General features: G+C 41.2%; 1 protein-coding gene across 1 annotated transcript in view; it reads left to right on the forward strand.

Moving 5' to 3' along the window:
- The window catches only part of EFCAB11 (EF-hand calcium binding domain 11), a 146,122-nt gene extending 127,246 nt beyond the window's left edge, over positions 1-18,876 (forward strand). The window contains exon 6 of the mRNA XM_007471894.1: positions 18,801-18,876. Coding sequence (XP_007471956.1) covers positions 18,801-18,876 — 76 coding nt within the window. The remainder of the gene's footprint in view (positions 1-18,800) is intronic.
- Positions 18,877-20,914: the final 2,038 nt, after the last annotated feature.

Below are 20,914 nucleotides of genomic sequence, written 5' to 3' on the forward strand. Positions count from 1 at the left end.
CCCGTGTCCCCTGCATCGGCAGGCGGACTCTCAACCACTGCGCCACCAGGGAAGCCCTGTTCACACTTTTAAGTTATTTCCTTAGGAGAGGTTCCTAGATGTGGGAAGACCATACTGGGTAGTATGAACTTATTTTTTCATTTTTAGGACTCCTGATTCTTCTCACCAAATTGCCTAATTAACAAATGTGACTGCCTCTTGCAGCATCCACCCCTCTGTGCTCTCACTGATGACTGAATGTTATTTATTTTTCAAATCTTTGATAATATAATAGGTGGAAAACAGTATCTCATTTTTGGTTCTGTTTCCCTGATTGCTAGTAATATTGAACATTTTCACATGTTGATTAGCTCTTCCTATTCCCTCTTCTGTGAATTATCTGTCCATGTCGTTTACCTCTTTTCTATGATGAGAATATTTACCTGTTTCTATTTTTATCACAACTATTATTCCCAGTGTGCTGTTTTCCTTTTATGATGATTTTTTGATCTGCAAAGTTTTAAGTTTTCATATATTCAAACCTGTGATCTTTTCCTTTGCAATTTTTTCCCACTGCTTTTATACTGAGAAAGTTTTCCTCATCTAGAGGCCAGGTTAATATCCACTTCCATTTTCTTGGTTCCTTTGAATTTTAAGATTGTTTAGTGCTTTGGAATTTAGCTGGGTATTTAGCATGGGGTGATGATCTAAACATTTTTGTTTCCAAATTGCAAGCCAGTTTTCCCCTTATCATTTGCTAGATAACCCCTATTTATATATAACGTCTTTTTTTTTTTTGCGGTACGCGGGCCTCTCACTGTTGCGGCCTCTCGCGTTGCGGAGCATAGGCTCTGGACGCGCAGGCTCAGCGGCCATGGCTCACGGGCCCAGCCGCTCCGCAGCATGTGGGATCTTCCCGGACAGGGGCACGAACCCGTGTCCCCTGCATCAGCAGGCGGACTCTCAACCACTGAGCCACCAGGGAAGCCCTATATATAATGTCTTGATTATCATATTCTGTATTGAGTTCTTTTACATCCTAGGGGACCTTTCCAGGCTGTGATCTACTCTCTTCCCTTATTCTTACACCAAGGACACACTTTTTCCCCCAGTTCTTATGATATGTTCTAAAACCTGGTATTTCTTGTTTTCAAATTGTTCTCAACTCTTCCTGCCTGTTTATTTTCCAGATGGATGGTAGAATCATTTTTGTGGAGTTCCAAAAACCTCCCTGTGGGGTTCCGATGAAAATTGCGTTCAACTTATAAATTAATCGGGAAGAATTTGGCATGTTTACAACGTTCATTCTTCCCATCCAGGATCACACATATGGACATTTTAAAATATCCTTTTGTAGGTCTCCATGGAATTTTGTAGTTCTCTTTATATAAATTCAACACATTTCTTATTAAGGTATTTAAAGATAATTTTGTATATGGGGTGCGTTTTTTAATGGAATCTTTTCCCCCTTTAGTTTAGATCCACTATTTTTAATATCACTTTTTCCCGAATGACTGCCAAGTACTGACAGGAATCTAAGGGAAAAGCATATTTGTTTCTTTTCAAGCTTATAAACTCAGAGATTTAGAAGTAGAACCGACCTTAAATAAAACTTGTTTTTATATATGATAAAACTGGGGTCGTGAAAAGTCAAATTTCTTTACAGATCATGTAACTTATTAGAAAAGTAACTAAATAGATGAATACTTCCAAATGTCCCTATTCTTTGTGTTGAGGACATATGAAACTTAACTATCCAAAACAAAACCCACGATCTGCCCCCTTGTATTAATTTCCTATGGCTGCTGTAACGAATTACCCCAGACTTAGTGACTTAACACACATTTGTTAGCTTTCCATACTAGAGGTTAGGAATCCAAAATGGGCCTCCCCGGGCCAAAATCAGGATGTCAGCTGGGCTGCATTACATCTAGAGGCTCTAGGGGAAAATCCATTTCCTCTCCTTTTCCAGCTTCTGGAGGCCACCTGCGTTCCTTGGCTCAGGGCACCTTCCTTCGTTTTCAAAGCCAGCAGCTTAGCATCTTCCAATCTCTCTCTGACTCATTACTGAGTCTTCTACTTCCCTCTTCCACCTTTAAAGATCCTTGAGATTACATTGGGCCCACCTGGATAATCTAGGATAATCTCCCATTTTAAGGTCAGCGGCCTTAGTTCCATCTACAACCCTATCCCCCTTTTCCCATGGAACACAACCATACGTTCCAGGGATTAGGACATGGACATCTTTGGAGGGCCATCATTCTGCCTACCTCAGCATGGATGAACTTTCAAAATGTATATTTAAGCACATTAGCCCTCTCCTTGAAGCACTTTGGCAGCTTCCCATAGCTCTTTGGATTATAACCAGAATCCTTAAGTCGCCCACCAGGTCCTGAGCAGTTTCATTCCATTCATCCTCAGCCTCATTGGGCTCTATGCTCATCCCCACCCTGTACTCTGGCCACATTGCTTCTTCCGGTTCCTTGAATGTACTTGCTATCTCTTGCCATGAGGCCCTTGTGCATGCTGTCCCCTCTGCTGGGCAATTCGTCCCTGCCCTGTAGTTCACCACCTTCCGTCTCTCCTCCAGGGCACTTAGCACACTGCTGCGTCTACTTTCTTGTAGGATTATTTAATTCTCTCCCTGGCTGAACTAAAAGCGGCAAGGGGCTCTATTTCTTTTCTGCTCACCCCTACATGTTCAGAACCTAATGCACCTGGTCCATAGTGGCTCTTAGTGTGTGTCTGATGAATAAGTAAATGAACTCAAGGATCTGTTTCTCAGAAAAAGCATTTTTAGTGAATGTGTTCATTGACACAGCTATAAAAGCAAAAAGACTGGGGCATTTCAAAAGCCCAACAAATAGGGGCTTCCCTGGTGGCGCAGTGGTTGAGAGTCCGCCTGCCGATGCAGGAGACACGAGTTCGTGCCCCGACCCGGGAGAATCCCACATGCTGCGGAGTGGCTGGGCCCGTGAGCCATGGCCGCTGAGCCTGCACGTCCGGAGCCTGTGCTCCGTGGCAGGAGAGGCCAAAACAGTGAGAGGCCCGCATACCGAAAAAAAAAAAAGTCCAACAAATAAGTAAATTATTATAATTCCATTTGATAAAATCATATACAGCCATTGAAAATGGAAATAATAAAGACTGTAACAATGGGGGAAATGTTTATAGCACATTTAAAAGAGCAGAATACAGAATTTCTTACCCTAATCAGAGAGAAAAGTGCCACAATGATCATAGCAACTGGTTTAAGATCATGGGATGGTAAATGATACTTCTTTTCTCCCATTTCCAAACTTTACTATTCACGTGTTCGTATGTACATGTTTCTTGAATGCCAGTGTGGGTGTCAGGCACTGACTGCATCAAGTCTCAGAAACAGTGAACAACTGTGTTGTGGTCTCTGCCTACTGCAAGTTTACAGTCAAGTGAGGAGGGAAACTAGTAATAATATAACACAGGTGGTCCAGTATTCACGGACTATCACTGTATTTGAGAAAACATGGACTCCTTTACCACGTGTGCACCATAGGCTAAAGAAAGTGTTTGTAGTTTGGGTTCATCATCATCATGGCACTAAAAATTTTAATTGAGGGGGAAAATTGTAGGAATAGACCCGTTTCGTTTAGTCTTTAGGCTTTGAAGATTTCCTAACTTGTCTTTCCAGCCCTTAATCACCACTTTCCAAGACGTAGACTGTACACCCCACAAGGAAAACATCTGGGGAGGTGATGAACTTTTCCTGGTTACCTTAGTTCAACCACAGCAAAAAGATGTGTGCAGGTGGTCACGAGGTCACCACTGATGCCTGCTCAACGCAAACTTGTTCCCAAACAGTCAGTGCGTCCTCTGCACCCAATTCGAGAAAACTGGAAAAACAGTTTTCCCAACATAAATTTTCTTGTTTTCATCTTCTCATATTTATGTACTCTGTGACTGTGCCTCTGTGCTTGAGCATAATGTAAATACTTAATTGGTTTAATAAATATCCTGAAATAGCCTCGTTGAGTTGTTACTAGAAGGGCACAAATATTTTACCTCACTTAGCCAGCACAGATCAACACTCTGTATCTTTAATGAGGATCGGGATCTTTTTTAGTGGCTGAAAGACTCCGAAATCAGTGATGTGGCCCTGCCTGTGGGCAGGAGAGACTAGATAATGGATAGAAAACGTCACGCTGGTTGGGACCAGTAATTTGAAGCCCTGGAATCGGTATTGCTGTGGCCGTTTATGGGAGAGTCCAGTTTCTTCCCAAGGCTAAGAAGGGCCCCGCCCCTACCCCCCAACACACTCCTAATGCCCCTTGGTGATTTACGCATTACTGAAACCCTCCTTGAGCCAGCTTCTGTTCTCAGCCTGAGACCTCCGGAGACTCTCATCAAGCCTCCCACCCACTCAGAAGGCAAATGTCATGCCAGCTTCCGGCACTGTGGTCACCCCGCTGGAGAGTGATTCTCAGTGCTGAGCGGGAGGGGAGAGGCCCGTGAGGATTGGAACAGGGGGCTGTCGTGTACTTTGTGAGACCTCATTAAGCAGGGTGCATCCCCTCTTTTTCCCCCACCCCCATACCAACCTTGGGAATTATTAGTTCAGGGATAGAAAAGGAGTCCTGTTTTCTAGCTGTTGTGTGAAGAAGGCCTTCCAGGTTCTAGTCCAAAAGTATCCCCTCTGCAGTTGCACTTGGACTCCCTTGGTCTTAGCCTAGGATTTGGTTAATTTGGCCATGTTCATTCTCTTTGCATTCCACGATTTTCTAAACACTTGCCATATGCCCTCTGAACTTCCATCTCTTTCCACTGAAATTCTGTTTCGACTGAAATTCTAAAAAAGCCCTTGTGGTTATTCCATTTGGTGTGACTTTGTGATTCTAGGTGGGCTTTATTAATAGGCTACTTCTGATCATCTGAGGGAATTGTTTCATTATGAAGTGTTATTCATTTTTTATATTGCTTATTATTGTCCACAGACCCAGAGGTTTCAAATGCTGAGAGTATGCTGTAAACAAAAACAAATAATTTATTGCAATTATGAAGTAAGGCCAGATTTTCTGTTGGCTCAGTGATGCATTCATTGAGAACTGGCCTGAGATAGAAAATCGTATTTTCCCTAGTAGATTATTTAAAACTACAGTGTAAGCAGTTAAAAATCTTAATTTTTATAAATTCCTGTACTCTCATTTAATGAAAACAAAACAAAACAAAAAAAAACACCCTGACTTGATAGAATTTTAAAATATTGTTCCTCTACCAAGCTATATAGAGTTAATCCCTTGGATTACTGTGAGTCTCTACTAACACAGTATGAGAATATCTTCCAGGATCTGGCTGTGCCAGAATCCCTGGGGTGACTGTCAGGTCCTGTACACTCCTTTGAAATGTGAGTGCTTTTAATTAGATGGAGCAATGGATATTCTTTGTTTCTATATTATTATATTATTATCCTTCTGTTGCCAGAACTCCCAGTCCCGTCTAATTGCAAGGGAGGCTGGAAAATGTGGTTTAGCTACGTTCTCAGGAAGAGAAGGAAATAAGTTTTTTTGAACACGTAGCAGGCTCTGCCATGGAAACAGACTCCAGCCATTCCCAAATGGATAAATGGATAGTCAATGATCCCAGCTCCTTTTCCTACCAACCTGTTTACCCCCACCAGTTTGAAATAAGCAAACAAAAAATTCCACAGTCCCCCATCATATATTTTTAAAAATATATTCTTCTCGAAGACATTATACTACTAGGGAAAATAAGCATTATCTGACAATTGGTGTTTTCTGACTCTGAGGAAGTATGCCTTTTAAAAAGGCAAGCTTCCTATCTGACAGTGGCTAACAGCATTATTAGCAGGGCATTTATAAATGGCTCAGTGTTTATAGTTCATATTTCAACTTCAACTCTATTTGTTGCATTAGCAAATGAAGCTTATTAAGCTTTTTTCTTTTAGTCCGTCTCTCCAAGCATCTGAACCCCCTAATACTCAGCTTTCTTGTCTGGAAGTATGTAATCTTTTGTACATTACACTTGAAAGTTCAGCTCATTCCTAAACCTCCAATCAAGGATATGAACTTGTTGCTTTCAGAGAGGCCACATCTGTTCATGGAGCCATTATGCTATCAGTTAAAGTGGTCAGAGTTCATTTTATTGCCTCCTTTGTGGAAGAACTTGTAGTGTAAAAGCCTGTGTTATTGAAAACATAATTTTCCTCATCATTATGCTTTCTTTCTAGCCAGATCATAACCTGCTAGAAATCTATTGAGCATAGAGTGAAAAGCTCTTCAAAATAGCTGTTCTTAAGAGATTAAATGATTGCCATCTCTGTCCCATTTCTGTTATCTCATAATCAAGTTCAAGATGATACTAGGTATCTCAGCTGAAGTGATTATACATTTGAAATAGAAATGGCTTTATCTCCATTCATATTTCATACTACTGAAGGCAGGATCATTTTTTTCCCCATTTACATTTATATATGTTTATGGTTCCTTACAACTGTCTGTGGGTTAAAGACTCAAACTACTTTTTTTTTTTTTTTTTTTTTTTTTTTGCGGTACGCGGGCCTCTCACTGTTGTGGCCTCTCCCGTTGCAGAGCACAGGCTCCGGACGCGCTGGCTCAGCGATCATGGCTCACGGGCCCAGCCGCTCCGCGGCATGTGGGATCTTCCCGGACCGGGGCACGAACCCGTGTCCCCTGCCTCGGCAGGCGGACTCTCAACCACTCTGCCACCAGGGAAGCCCTCAGACTATTTTTTAAAGGCTAAAAATGGCTAACGGGGGTTGGCTTGCCTTTTTAGACTTTCGGTACAAAGACACTAGTTGCCGATTAAGATCCAGCATAGGTTCATCAAAATGTACAGCTGTATCAAATCTTAGCAACCATAGTCGAGCAGCTTGACCAGTGAGAAGCTTGAGATTCACAGCTGCTGAGACACTTGCCCAGGGTCACCTAGCCTCGCTAAGACGAAAGCTCACTCTTAGGCCTTTTCTGGTGGATCACACTGCCTCCCTGCTGTATTCAGAGTAAGCCTCTTACACAGATATGGCGTGGGGAGAGAACGGAGGACCTACTGACCCAAAAGTACAGGAACCAGATTTTTTTATGCTTAGCCCAAAGAGGCTCACTTTTGTTTTTGTTCTTTATCCTTAAAGCTGTCTCATCCATGCTATTTTCTTCCATCACAATTTCTCTTCCAGAGATTCAAACTGAGAAAAAAGATCATGTCACTATTTATTAGCAGTTCTGCTAAAACACTTGATAGAGAAGGAATATGAAACTCTGCCAGAAATGAGACTTTGGGCTATATGTTGATTGCATTTATCCACATGCACACAAGTAGTCAATAATCAGGCATACTGAAAGTACATTCTTTCCTCCTTTTAAAATATCTCTAGCTTTACATAAGATTCCTCATTTTAAAAACCTAGTAAATAGGAAAAAGTGAGTCATTATTTATGGTTAATCACTTTTGCCAGCTGTGACTGCATTTCACATCCATTTTTCTTTTTTCTTTCTTTTTCTTGGACTGGAGAATCTATCCTGTCACTCTTTAGGGAAAAGCCATATTGGTCCCATCAATACCTTCTTTCAGCACATAATCACAGTTAAGCCACTGTAAACAAAGATTTTTGTTGGATTACAGCAAGAAAGTAACTTCTATAGAATGCAGAAATGTGGAGAATAATCCAGAATCTTGAGATAGCACCTAAATAGAAAAATCTGAGTTATTTTAGGGTTTCTTTCAAAATGGAATAATTATTTCAAAAATATTGAATTTATGAGTGTCTACTCTATGTCTGCCAAGTTCCAGATATTATAAGGTTTAGAAAAGATTTCAGGTGGGATACCTGGCATGTCAGGACACTTTTATTTGCAAATACCAGGAAATCCATTTCATACTTCCTTTAACAACCCAGGGAATTTATTGGATCAGGTGACTAAGAGTTTTGAAATTGGGTATGCTTCAGGCCTGGTTGATTAGGCTCCAATTCACTCTAATTTTTCTGATTCTTCCCTTCACTGGGTCTAGCTCCATTTTCAGGCTGATAATTGACAATGAAAAGCAGGTGCAAACATTTTTGGATCAATGGCTCATGGAACTGTTGTCATATCGTGTCACCTCTGCATCCCAGCTAAAAGAGCTTCTCCTTTCTCAGCCCGCAAACAAAATTTCCAGGCTTCATTATGGTTGACCCAACTCTTTGCTCATCAGCAGTGGTCAGGGGAGGAATGCCATGTACTAATTAACCAGCTAATCCTTAAACCAGTCACCATACTAAGGAGAGTGGGATTAAATTGGTTGGCTTAGGCCAGTGGGATCCCGCTTCTGGAGCTTGGGGTGGGGACCCATCCACCCAAATCACACAGCTGCTGAGTAGCACAGGGGATGGGGGTATAGATGCTGGGGAAGTAGCTGACAGCATCCACTGTGTCTTTCATCTAGTAGGCTGAGCCTGATCCTAATGAGCCCAAAGTTTTGCCTGGCTTGTGTCATTCTTTGTTCCTGGCCATCCTTTTATCCTCCACAGTTCATCCTAAATGGCCAATTCCACCACCTGCCCACAGCCAGTCCATAGCTGTACCTCTGCATCCAAGTGGCAGAAGAAGTCTCTCAAATTGAGGAATATATTGTCCTCACCTAAAGTCTAATAATACCATTTATTGTTGGCAGGCTAGATAGTATTAAGTAAGACGTGCATATGATACAATGAAGAGAATGCTGCTGTCTTTTTCTGGTTGACTTTGGCATTTCAACTGCCTGGAACTTCAACCTTCAGAGCTCTTCTTAAAGGGAATATTTAATTTGCTCTAAAACTCATTTTCCAAACAGAAGAAACTGATCTGTTTCAATAGTGAGTTCCCTTTTACTTGAATGGGAGTCTGCTGTGACCTGCTGTTGATGATGGCAATTTAAATGCCCCGTGAGAACTTCATCTCTCAAAATAAACTTTTCACTGTGTCAGCCTGGGATCTCTCTGAAAGCAGAGCTTCGGATGAGGGCTTGCACTGCAGGTTGCTTGTTTGGGGCACAACCTTGGTGTGCAAGAGCAGAACAGGTAATGAAAGCAAACCGGCGCAAGGACCTCTTACCGCGGTTGTTACTTCTGTGAGCGACTCAGTCCCACCGGAACCTCCCATGAGCCGAGAGAACCTCAGAGGGACCGAGGGAAAGTGGTTATCCATTGACGCCTGTCCCCTCATTGGTCAAGGGTCACCTATGGGGCGTTAACTCCTTTTTTCATACTTCAGGGCTGTAAGGGTGAGGCCCCGCCCAGGTGATTCCAGGCAATCCCAGGTGAACAGCGGGAGGTACCTGGTGACGCGAGGCACCCCCAGCAAAGGCTGGAGCAAAAGATGGGTGGCGAGTGTGAGGCGGGGCACGAAGGGAGTGCAACACACAGTAAAGTGAAGGCATATGCCAGAGCCATGTAGGAACCTGCAAAGGACCAGAAACCATCTACGTGGCTCTTCTGTCTTTCCTGGGTGTCTGAATGGCTTTTCTTTCTTTCTTTTTTAACATCTTTATTGGAGTATAATTTCTTTACAATGGTGTGTTCGTTTCTGCTTTATAACAACACGTCTCTACAAAGGTGAAATTAATAAACACATCACCGACTGAATTGCTGTGAAGCCCTGCAGGACTCTCATCAACAAAGAGGCAAGCACGCCAGTGGGGAGAACCGGCAGGGTCCTCAGAAGAGAAGGCTGCTTGCGGGAGGAGCTGTCAGCATCGCATCTTCAATTGGCGGGTCCTCTCATGCCCAGCAGGGGCTCCTTGCTTGGAGGGTAATTTTTACTCTCACTGTTCAGTCAGTATGATGGCTTTGTCCCTAATATAATGGTAGTTCTGACTTTCCTTTAAATTATTCCGTAAAGAATCAGAAAGAAGGCCTCTCTCCCTTTTCCCTGCCCCAAAAATTCCGCTCAGAAAACTTTTCTCATTTACATCTTTGCCTCCACATTAAATTTCTTATTCATGTTTCAGGTGAATCAAATGCAGCGTCAACTTTCAACACCCCGTGTAACTATCACAGTGACTCAGAATAATTGCCGACCGTCAGTGTATGTGCTGCGAACACAGATATGCCCGTCACTGGCTCTGTTATCACCAGAAGGCAAAGCTTGCCTTCTTCTCTGGGCTCCATTCAAAACCTTAGTGTCGGGGAAGCAGAGAGTTGAGGCAATTATCTGCTTAATCTGTCCAAGAAACGTGTGCCTCCTCTGCCCCGAAATCACTTGTTTAGAAAAAAAAGTCTTTAAAGCAATTTTCTAGTAAGAATAGATTTAGCTGGAATATTCCAGAGAATTGCCTCCAACTTTGGCTCCTCTAGCTCAGTGGTTTTCAATCAGGGATGGTTTTGTCCCCCCAGGAGACACTTGGCAATAAGGGGAGACATTTTTGACTGTTATAGCCGGGGAGGGCCGGGGGAGAGTCCTACTGGCATCCAGTGGGTAGAAACCAAGGATGCTGCTAAACATCCTACAGTGTGCAGGACAGCTCCCACAGCAAAGAATGATCCAGCCCAAAATGTCAACAGCACCAGCACTGAGAAATCCTGTTCTAGCTGTTAAGGATTTATACATAAATAAGGTCACTTGTTTAGAAAATTCAGACCAAAAAGAAAAAAATATTCCTTCCTTCAATTGAAAAAGAGATGAATATTAAAGACTATTTTAAGCCAAAATAACCCGTAAGACAAGTTGGTGTTTAACCTATAATATTCAACTTCTGCCCAAATGAATACAGGTGTTTATAAGATTGCAGTTATATATAGTTTGTATTCTTGTTTCTACTTAAAAATGTCACTTTTATAGTCTTTACGTCATTTTAATAGAGAATATTCCATTGTTTCAACTCCTGTCTCTTCGTTTCTTTCTTTCCTTCCTCCTCCTCCTCCTCCTTCTTTTTTTTTTTTTAAAGCAACTTGAGCAAAAGCACACACTCCAATTTGAAATCTGGCTTTGGAGACCTGGCCATGGGGCACTCTTGAATTATTATTTTATTTTTATTTTTAAAATTTTTATTTATTTATTTTTGGCTGCATTGGGTCTTCGTTGCTGCACACAGGCTTTCTCTAGTTGCAGTGAGCGGGGGCTACTCTTTGTTGCGGTGCACGGTCTACTCCTTGTGGTGGCTTCTCTTGTTGCAGAGCACGGGCTCTAGGCACACAGGCTTCAGTAGTTGTGGCTCGCAGGGTCCACAGTGCAGGCTCAGTAGTTGTGGTGCACAGGCTCAGTTGCTCTGTAGCACGTGGGATCTTCCCAGACCAGGGCTTGAACCCGTGTCCCCTGCATTGGCAGGAGGATTCTTAACGACTGTGCCACCAGGGAAGCCCATCTTGAATTATTTTACAACAAAAATTATTTTCAAAACATTACAAGAAATTGGTATGATGTAAATTTACTACTTGTAAGAAACATTTGCTATTTATGTATTTTTAAAATTTAAAAACAACCTATGTTTTTCCTTAGAATGTAATATTAGAGCAGCACTGGTGCTGAGCTTAATAAAAAAAAATTCACAGTGTGAAACCCTGCTTCCTTCAAGGTGGGGGCCACTTAGCCTCTAGGTCACAGGAACATGTCTAGTCTGGGCTAAGTCCACACTGCATCACAAAAGGAAAGAGTATCTCTGGGCTTTCTATCCTGTTCCATTGATCTATATTTCTGTTCTTGTGCCAGCACCATATTGTCTTGATTACTGTAGCTTTGCAGTATAGTCTGAAGTCAGGGAGCCTGATTCCTCCAGCTCCGTTTTTCGTTCTCAAGATTGCTTTGGCTATTCAAAGCATACAAATTTGAATTTTTTTGTCCTAGTACTGTGAAAAATGCCAGTGGTAGTTTGATACAGATTGCACTGAATCTGTAGATTGCTTTGGGTAGTATAGTCATTTTCACAATATTGACTCTTCCAATCCAAGAACACGGTATATCTCTCCATCTATTTGTATCATCTTTAATTTCTTTCATCAATGTCTTATAATTTTCTGCATACAGGTCTTTTGTCTCCTTAGCTTTATTCCTAGATATTTTATTCTTTTTGTTGCAATGGTAAATGGGAGTGTTCTTAATTTCACTTTCAGATTTTTCATCATTAGTATATAGGAATGTGAGAGATTTCTGTGCATTCATTTTGTATCCTGCTACTTTACCAAATTCGTCGATTAGCTCTAGTAGTTTTCTGGTAGCATATTTAGGATTCTCTACGCATAGTATCATGTCACCTGCAAACAGTGACAGCTTTACTTCTTTTATGATTTGGATTCCTTTTATTTCTTTTTCTTCTCTGATTGCTGTGGCTAAAACTTCCAAAACTATGTTGAATAAGAGTGGTGAGAGTGGGCAACCTTGTCTTTTTCCTGATCTTAGTGGAAATTGTTTCAGTTTTTCACCATTGAGGACGATGTTGGCTGTGGGTTTGTCATATATGGCCTTTATGATGTTGAGGAAAGTTCCCTCTATGCCTACTTTCTGGAGGGTTTTTATCAAAAATTGGTGTTGAATTTTGTCGAAAGCTTTCTCTGCATCTATTGAGATGATCATATGGTTTTTCTCCTTCAGTTTGTTAATATGATGTATCACATTGATTGGTTTGTGTATATTGAAGAATTCTTGCATTCCTGGGATAAACCCTACTTGATCATGGTGTATGATCCTTTTAGTGTGCTGTTGGATTCTGTTTGCTAGTATTTTGTTGAGGATTTTTTGCATCTATGTTCATCGGTGATATTGGCCTGTAGTTTTCTTTCTTTGTGACGTCTTTGTCTGGTTTTGGTATCAGGGTGATGGTGGCCTCGTAGAATGAGTTTGGGAGTGTTCCTCCCTCTGCTATATTTTGGAAGAGTTTGAGAAGGATAGGTGTTAGCCCTTCTCTAAATGTTTGAATAGAATCCGCCTGTGAAGCCATCTGGTCCTGGGCTCTTGTTTGTTGGAAGATTTTTAATCACAGTTTCAATTTCAGTGCTTGTGATCTTTGATAAAGGAAGCAAGAATATACAGTAGAGAAAAGACAGCCTCTTCAATAAGTGGTGCTGGGAAAACTGGACAGGTACACGTAAAAGAATGAAATTAGAACACTCCCTAACACCATACACAAAAATAAACTCAAAATGGATTAAAGACCTAAATGTAAGGCCAGACACTATCAAACTCTTAGAGGAAAACATAGGCAGAACACTCTATGACATAAATCACAGCAAGATCCTTTTTGACCCACCTCCTAGAGAAATGGAAATAAAACCAAAAATAAACAAATAGGACCTAATGAAACTTCAAAGCTTTTGCACAGCAGAGGAAACCATAAACAAGACGAAAAGACACCTCTCAGAATGGGAGAAAATATTTGCAAATGAAGCAACTAGCAAAGGATTCATCTCCAAAATTTACAAGCAGCTCATGCAGCTCAATATCAAAAAAACAAACAACCCAATCCAAAAATGGGCAGAAGACCTAAACAGACATTTCTCCAAAGAAGATGTACAGATTGCCAACAAACACATGAAAGAATGCTCAACAACATTAATCATTAGAGAAATGCAAATCAAAACTACAATGTGACATCATCTCACACCGGTCAGAATGGCCATCATCAAAAAATCTACAAACCATAAATGCTGGAGAGGGTGTGGAGAAAAGGGAACCCTCTTGCACTGTTGGTGGGAATGTAAATTGATACAGCCACTATGGAGAACAGTGTGGAGGGTCCCTAAAAAATTAAAATTAGAACTACCATACGACCCAGCAATCCCACTACTGGGCATATACCCTGAGAAAACCATAATTCAAAAAGAGTCATGTACCAAAATGTTCATCACAGCTCTATTTCCAGTAGCCAGGACATGGAAGCAACCTAAGTGTCCGTCAACAGATGAATGGATAAAGAAGAGGTGGTACATGTATACAATGGAATATTACTCAGCCATAAAAAGAAACGAAATTGAGTTATTTGTAGTGAGGTGGATGGACCTAGAGTCTGTCATACAGACTGAAGTAAGTCAGAAAGAGAAAAACAAATACCATATGATAACATATATATATGGAATCTAAAAAAAATAAATAAATAAAAAGAAAAAAAAATGGTCAGAAGAACCTAGGGGCAAGACGGGAATAAAGATGCAGACCTACTAGAGAATGGACTTAAGGATACGGGGAGGGGGAAGGGTAAGCTGGGACAAAGTGAGAGAGTGGCACGGACATATAGACACTACCAAACGTAAAATAGCTAGCTAGTGGGATGCAGCCGCACAGCACAGGGAGATCAGCTCGGTGCTTTGTGACCGCCTGGAGGGGTGGAATAGGGAGGGTGGGAGGGAGGGAGACGCAAGAGGGAAGAGATATGGGGACATATATATATGTATAACTGATTCACTTTGTTATGAAGCAGAAACTAACACACCATTGTAAAGCAATTATACTCCAATAACGATGTTTAAAAAAAAAAAAGAAAAGAGCAGAATCTTGCTTAACAAATCAGGATGTAAAGAGACAAATGCTAAAGCTCATGGTGATAAAAGTCATTATAACCACTTATCTGATGAGTCAAAAAATGTTTGTATTTTAACAGATATGAAAACTATTGGAATTCAGCTGAATGGACAGAGTCTAGTCCTGCCTGAAATTCTCAATGTATCCCATTGTCACCCTGGGTCTTCTGCCCTTCGAAGTCCAGATAGTATTGCCTGGGACTCCCATTCCATATCCTGTGGAATTTTAAAGCACTTCCTAGGTTTTTGCAAATTTCTGGAAGGCCTGTGGCTCTGAGTTCTCATCTCTCTGAGTTAATTCAGTTGATGGTCATCTTACCATACCCCACTTTTGTTGCTCCCTACTGCACCCGCTCAGACAGAACTCCTCTCCATTGCCGAACTCAGCACACACTCCCCAAACACACCATCCCCCCTTAGACTGCGTGCCTGTCAAGCCCTTGGTGAAGATAAAGGAGAGGTTATAACACGCAACACGAACAACTTCGGAGCACGCGGTAAACGTAGCAGTTAATTAAAGGACCTTCGATCACTGGGGCCTTTTTCTTGGGCCAAGCAAGAAATGTCGTATAGCATCCCAGCCACCTCCCTACCCCTCAGTGGCCCTTCTCCCTGCATCCTGTCTTACCTTGCTCATCATCTCCTTCCTCCCAGATGGTCCTGTATTGTTCATACTGAGTTACACAGAGCAGTTCAGCTCTCTTGAATCTGTACTCCCCAAATCAATTCCGGCTCTCCCTTTGCATCTCAAAACCAAGCAAACCAAAAAGCCTTTAATTTAACTGGATTTACATGTCTAGAAAGCAGTTATTGTTGTTCATAGCAATTTATTTTCCTCTCATCCATCTGTATAAACTTTATTCATTCCTTTAAAAAGACAGTTGTGAAATATAATCCTGTATGTATGTGTGTATATATGCATATATCTATATCTGTGTTTATAGCCACATGTCCAGTAAAAGAGCAGTTAGTTAAGTGGCTTCAAGTGCTTGGACTTCAGCTACAGGGCAGGTTAGACGCAGGTGTGTCCAGTGCTCTTCCTTGGTTTCCAGTTTCCAGCTCTTTATCTCTAAATTGTTCAGCCTGACACTCAAGGGGTTCCTTCCATCCATTGCTCTACTAAGCAACCACATCTTTCAGAGTCCACGTCTTACTTGGTCTCTCTGTACCTGGTCTGTATTTACAAAATGTGGTCGGGCATGGAGACCACAATTGACCGTTCCTTATTGGTCCCTGAGTGATGGCTCCTAGGTGCCTTCATCAGTGTGTTATTATTTCTCTGGCTAGTATTTTAGACTCTATAAAAACAGTGATGATATACTTTCTTTAATCCCCCCAAACCTCCTGGGAGGCAGTAGATATTCCAAAATGTTGTCCACTGTTTCCCCAGATTCATTTACTCCACAAATTCATTCACTCTGCAAACATTCATTACCTGCTATGGGCTAAGAGGTGGGGACACAGCAGCAAACAAGAGAAAGTTCTTGCCTTCCCAGAGTTTATTTCTAGTTGGAGTGACGGTGGTGGAATATTTCAGTGCTGAACGTATGTTGGTGACACCAAGACAGCACACTCTAGTTTCATAAGGAGCGTATACTCGTTTTAGGGTTAAACACTGTAAACAGAAACAATGAAACGTTTTACCTAATGACGTTTTCTTCATCTCCTCAGCACACCACCAATTCTACCCACCTGCCACATCTGCTCATCCATCACATGGTGACTTGAGTGTGGGTGCTGTGAAACTTTCCTTCTTTGGAATAATTCCGTCTGCAATGAAAAACAGTATTTTAGCTTTTAAAATTATAGCTCTGAAATGTGAATTTCCTTTTCATTCTCCTTGGGACGACCATATATATATGTGATGAGGAAGAAAAGTTGAAGACAGTATTTTACCATGTCTCATTCTAAATATGAACATGATGTTCCTCCATTCATTATAAAAACGCCACTCCAAGCCTTATGAATAAACGTTTCCATTTTAATACCTCTTGGTTATACTGTGCCCATTTTATGATGGGAAGCTTTGGCAAAGGCAGCAAGAAAAATAAGTTAATGGAATTACAATAAAGTTATTTACTGAGAAAATCAGGCAAAAGGATTTCCTTTTCTACAAGCATTCAGCATCTCAATAAGTGAATAAACACACACACACACACACACACATACACGTGTGTGTATATATATATATATATATATATATATATATATCAGAAACAGTTTATTCTAAATATTACTTTTCTAGATTATCCACTTAACTCACCCTATGAGATTTATAGTTCAATCATATCAGTTCAGAGTGGGAAGAAAAAAGGCCATTTATCTAATCCAATTCCTTGAGAAAAAATACGTAGGCAATATTAAGAATCTTCAATTATCTAATTTAATAGGAGGGATGATTTATACTCTGTAACCAGTAACATGTGATACTGATTATTTCTAATCCCTTAGAAGAGATCCGACATTCTGCTTTCGGTCCTGTATAGCATGAAATCGTCATGTATATTTTACCAAAAGAAGTAACAAGAATAATGGCCCCTACAGTCTGCAGTCATTTTATACTAACATACTGCAACATGGTTTTGCCCTGGGGCAGAGAAGCAGGGATTTTCTCTACTTCAAAAGAATGAAAAATTATTATCACTCTATCCAGTACTGTTATAGACTTCAGAGACTTTGGCATGAAATATTCAGAAAGTTTATTTTAGAATTCAATATTTTAAAAGCCTGCTTTAAAACTATTACAGTGATTAGTGGCTTTGTTACTTGGGCCAGTCCTTGCTTTAAAAAGCCCTATGTCATGGTTAATACCATTTGCTGTTTCAACAAAATATAATTTGCACCAACCCAATACGGCAAATAAGGCATGTAATGCATTGTTTGAGAGTGCCCCCCAAAGAGGAATCGGGACCACAACTCATCAGTTCTCTTTCAAACACACTCTTAAACACTGCTTTCACTGATAGCAGTTGAATGTATTGCTTATGCCATGATTTTGTCCTTCTGCCATGTGTTATCTTAACCAGGTGGAATGGGTGCCATTCCTCTGCTCCCTGTTCAAGGAGCAATGCCCCTGTCTCAGTGGCTGTAGGGACACACACGGACAACCCAGCTGAGGCCGCCCACACCCTCCGCTGACCAGCCAGAGGCTCACATCTTCACCTCTCTCCATAGGAGTCAGAAAAGCTTATCAGGTGTTTGTGAGGAATTAACCAAGCTTCCGAGGCCATGAATGAAGCCAGTGAAAACTTCCGGAGCTTGAGTTAGCTGCATGGGAATTGCAACACAACCGCTTCCCTCTGGACCATCCTATTTACATAGGGAGACATGTGGAATAGAGTATAGAGCCCTGGTTTGGGAATTTAACAATCATGATTTGAATTTCAAATCTGGTTACTCACCAGCAACATGATCCTTCAGAAACCACTGAACCCCTTTAGGCTCAATGTCTGTAAAATGGACCCGTCCTGGCATCTGTGCACAGATTTGATGAGACAAGTGATATAAAGACAGTGCGAGGCAGGGTGTCAGTCACTGTTCCCATCGTTATTATTTACTCCCCAAATGTTTTTCTTATCTCTTAATTCTTTATTCCACACTTCTGTTGTGTAATGTGTGAAAGGAAAATCAAAATGGAGTTGGTGTTGCTAAGGGAGTTCTCTAAAATGGAGCCAGGAGACCATTAAGGAAGTGTGGACTTCTGCACATCAAAATCTTTTGTCCTAATGACGTCATCCAGCACACCTTCCAGAAACGCAAAATATTTACTGGACCCTTACCTTAAAAGAACGTGTGACTCCTCAAGGGCAAATCTTTTCTAACTTGAGTCAGAGTCAGTCACAAATTTCACCAGGCAACTTTTAACAACCCCGTGGCTTTTCGTCTCTTCCTCAGAACACTCTTTCGGGGTTACCCGAATTTGTATCTCCCAAACTGCAATTCTTCAGACCCTAAATAAACTCTTTTCTTCTTTGCAGCCTCCTGCATTGTGTTTTTGGTTGACAAATGCATGTATATTTATTGATATATCACAGAAAGAATTTGCAGGATGACTAGAAAAACCATCACTCCTGCCTTTATAAATATAACCTGTGCATTTGATGACATTCCTTTAAATTTATTGAATATATTATTTCTGTAGGTTTTAATAAATAACTTTTCCTTTCCTTCACACCTTAGGTATTATCAAGGGAAAAATAAAAGATAAGCGTCAACCTCAGCCTTCAAGTAGATAAAATACGTGCCTCTCACGTAGATATGAAAAGAAATGAAGATTCTGATGTGCTCTTGATGCATAAGGTGAGACGAAACTAACCTGTGAATAACCTTCTGTTTCATTTTCCAGGGAAGTAGATCAAGACTCAGATGGTCACGTCAGCTTTAAAGACTTCGAATATGCCATGAACTATGGACAAAAGTAAGCCTAACTATTGTGTGCTTCTTTTGGCAACCTGTGGGGAGACGGAAATAGATTGTGATATATTTAGATGTCGAATCCCACTCTACCGGTGATGTCATGCTGCATACCTTCTGTTAAACTCTTCATCATGGTTCTCAGATGCTCACAGTTGCTTGCACTGCCACTGGGATGGTCCCCAACCTCTCCTCTTTACTCTCAACCCCCAACTCCCCCCCACCCAACGCTGCCAGCCAGGGTGCTCCACTCATGTACTGGTCCTTGCCACCCTACCCACAGCCTCCCTGATCCTCAGCAGTTCCTAGTGTCAGGAACTGCCAGTGGTACCAGTTTCCTTCATGCATTCAGCTTTGGTTGAACAAATAATAGCATGTACATGCAACTGAGTGTTGACTGCGTTCCAAGCAATGAGCAAGGCTTTTGGAAAACAAAGTTAAGACTTCTCTAGGACAATGTATCCTTAGTAGTCATCAAAAATCATCATCGCAAAAATGGGTGCAGTAAGGATATCGGAGGCAAAAGACTTACCTGCAGAACCCATTAGAATGGCCTGGGCCTGGGGTTCCTGCAGCAGAACAACAAGCCCTGCGCTGCCCGGCTGCCCTCTGCTGTACCCTCCCTGGTTCTGGGCAGCTCTGCCCTTCCACAAGCGCCTTAGCCATCTGTGTTCCCGTCCTCTGTTTTCTGCCCATCCATACCTGGGATCCGGGGACTGCTGTCCTAGAACAAAAACTGTGACCCTGGACATTCAGCACTTATTTTAAATAAGTACTCATACCAATACTAATATTTTATCTGTAAATGTTCAGAATGCTAAGCATTAACACACTGTGAAAACATCTAATATAATTCAAATTTTAAAAGTATTAAAGGTCAAGGAAATATGTACATTTGTCAAAGAGAAACATTAAATAAGCATCCTTCTGACACAAAGTATTAGCAGATAAACTTAATAAACTGTCATAAATCAGAGGAGCCTAAAGAGACATAACAGCTAAATGTAATTTGGTGTTCTGGAGGGGATCCTGGGATAGAAGAAAGGACATTAGGTAAACACTAGTAAGGTATGCACTTTAGTTCATAATGCTATATCAATATTGGTTCATTAATTGTGACAAATGTACCATACCCGTAGAAAATATTCATCATAGGGGAAAGTGAGTGAGTACATGGGAACTCTCTACTCTATCTTCACAATCTTTCTATAAACCTAAAACTATTCCAAAATAAAAAGGTTGTTAAAAAATAAAGCCTTATTCCAAAATTAGCATACTAAACACTATCTAAAATGAAGAAAACTTTGAAAATCATTAAGAAGTACACATGAAATATTATTTCAAGAACAAAGTGGATCCATGGTATCATTGAGCATCACATGCGTTTTAGGACAAATTGTTCTGGCTGATGAAAAGCCCTTTCTGACTTTGGGTAGAGTTTTATTCAGCAAGTATTTTCATCATAAATTGAATAGTTGAGTCATTGGTCCTCATCTCAGTACATAAGTGGTACTGCTTTTAGATTTTTAAAATATAAAAATTAGAGTAATCTACCAACAAAATGCTTATATTTCAGTAATTGCCAGAATACCAAAACCTTGTATTGCAATCACTATTTGGACCTTATTTCTTCCTGTAATCATGACAAGGGAGAGGGAGAGGTCACGTCCTCCCGTTGAGTGGCAGGCAGGAGGCCAGGGTGGGAAGAGCTATTGGGCAACTGCCTTGATCCGGGATTAGTCCAGGCTCTCTTTGGTCTCAGTGAGGTCTCAATGACAGAAACCTACCCAGACTAGCTTAGACAGAAAAGGAATTTACTAGAAAATACTGGGCTAGCTTATATAATCCAACATAGGAAGGGCAGTGGTGCAGCTGGGTTTCCAGGAAAATGAGAACAAGTAACACAAGCACCTCCGGACTCTGCCCCTGTCCCCTGGTCACTGCAGCCTCACACCGTTCTAAAAAGGAATTGGCCCGTCATCTGTGCAAGTGCAAAGACCCTAGAAAGAGGCTTCAGTTGGCCCCTGGATCAGTCAACTCTGATTC

The sequence above is a fragment of the Lipotes vexillifer genome, unplaced genomic scaffold, assembly GCF_000442215.2.
Source record: "Lipotes vexillifer unplaced genomic scaffold, Lipotes_vexillifer_v1.1 scaffold751, whole genome shotgun sequence".
Classification (NCBI taxonomy): Eukaryota; Metazoa; Chordata; class Mammalia; order Artiodactyla; family Lipotidae; genus Lipotes; species Lipotes vexillifer.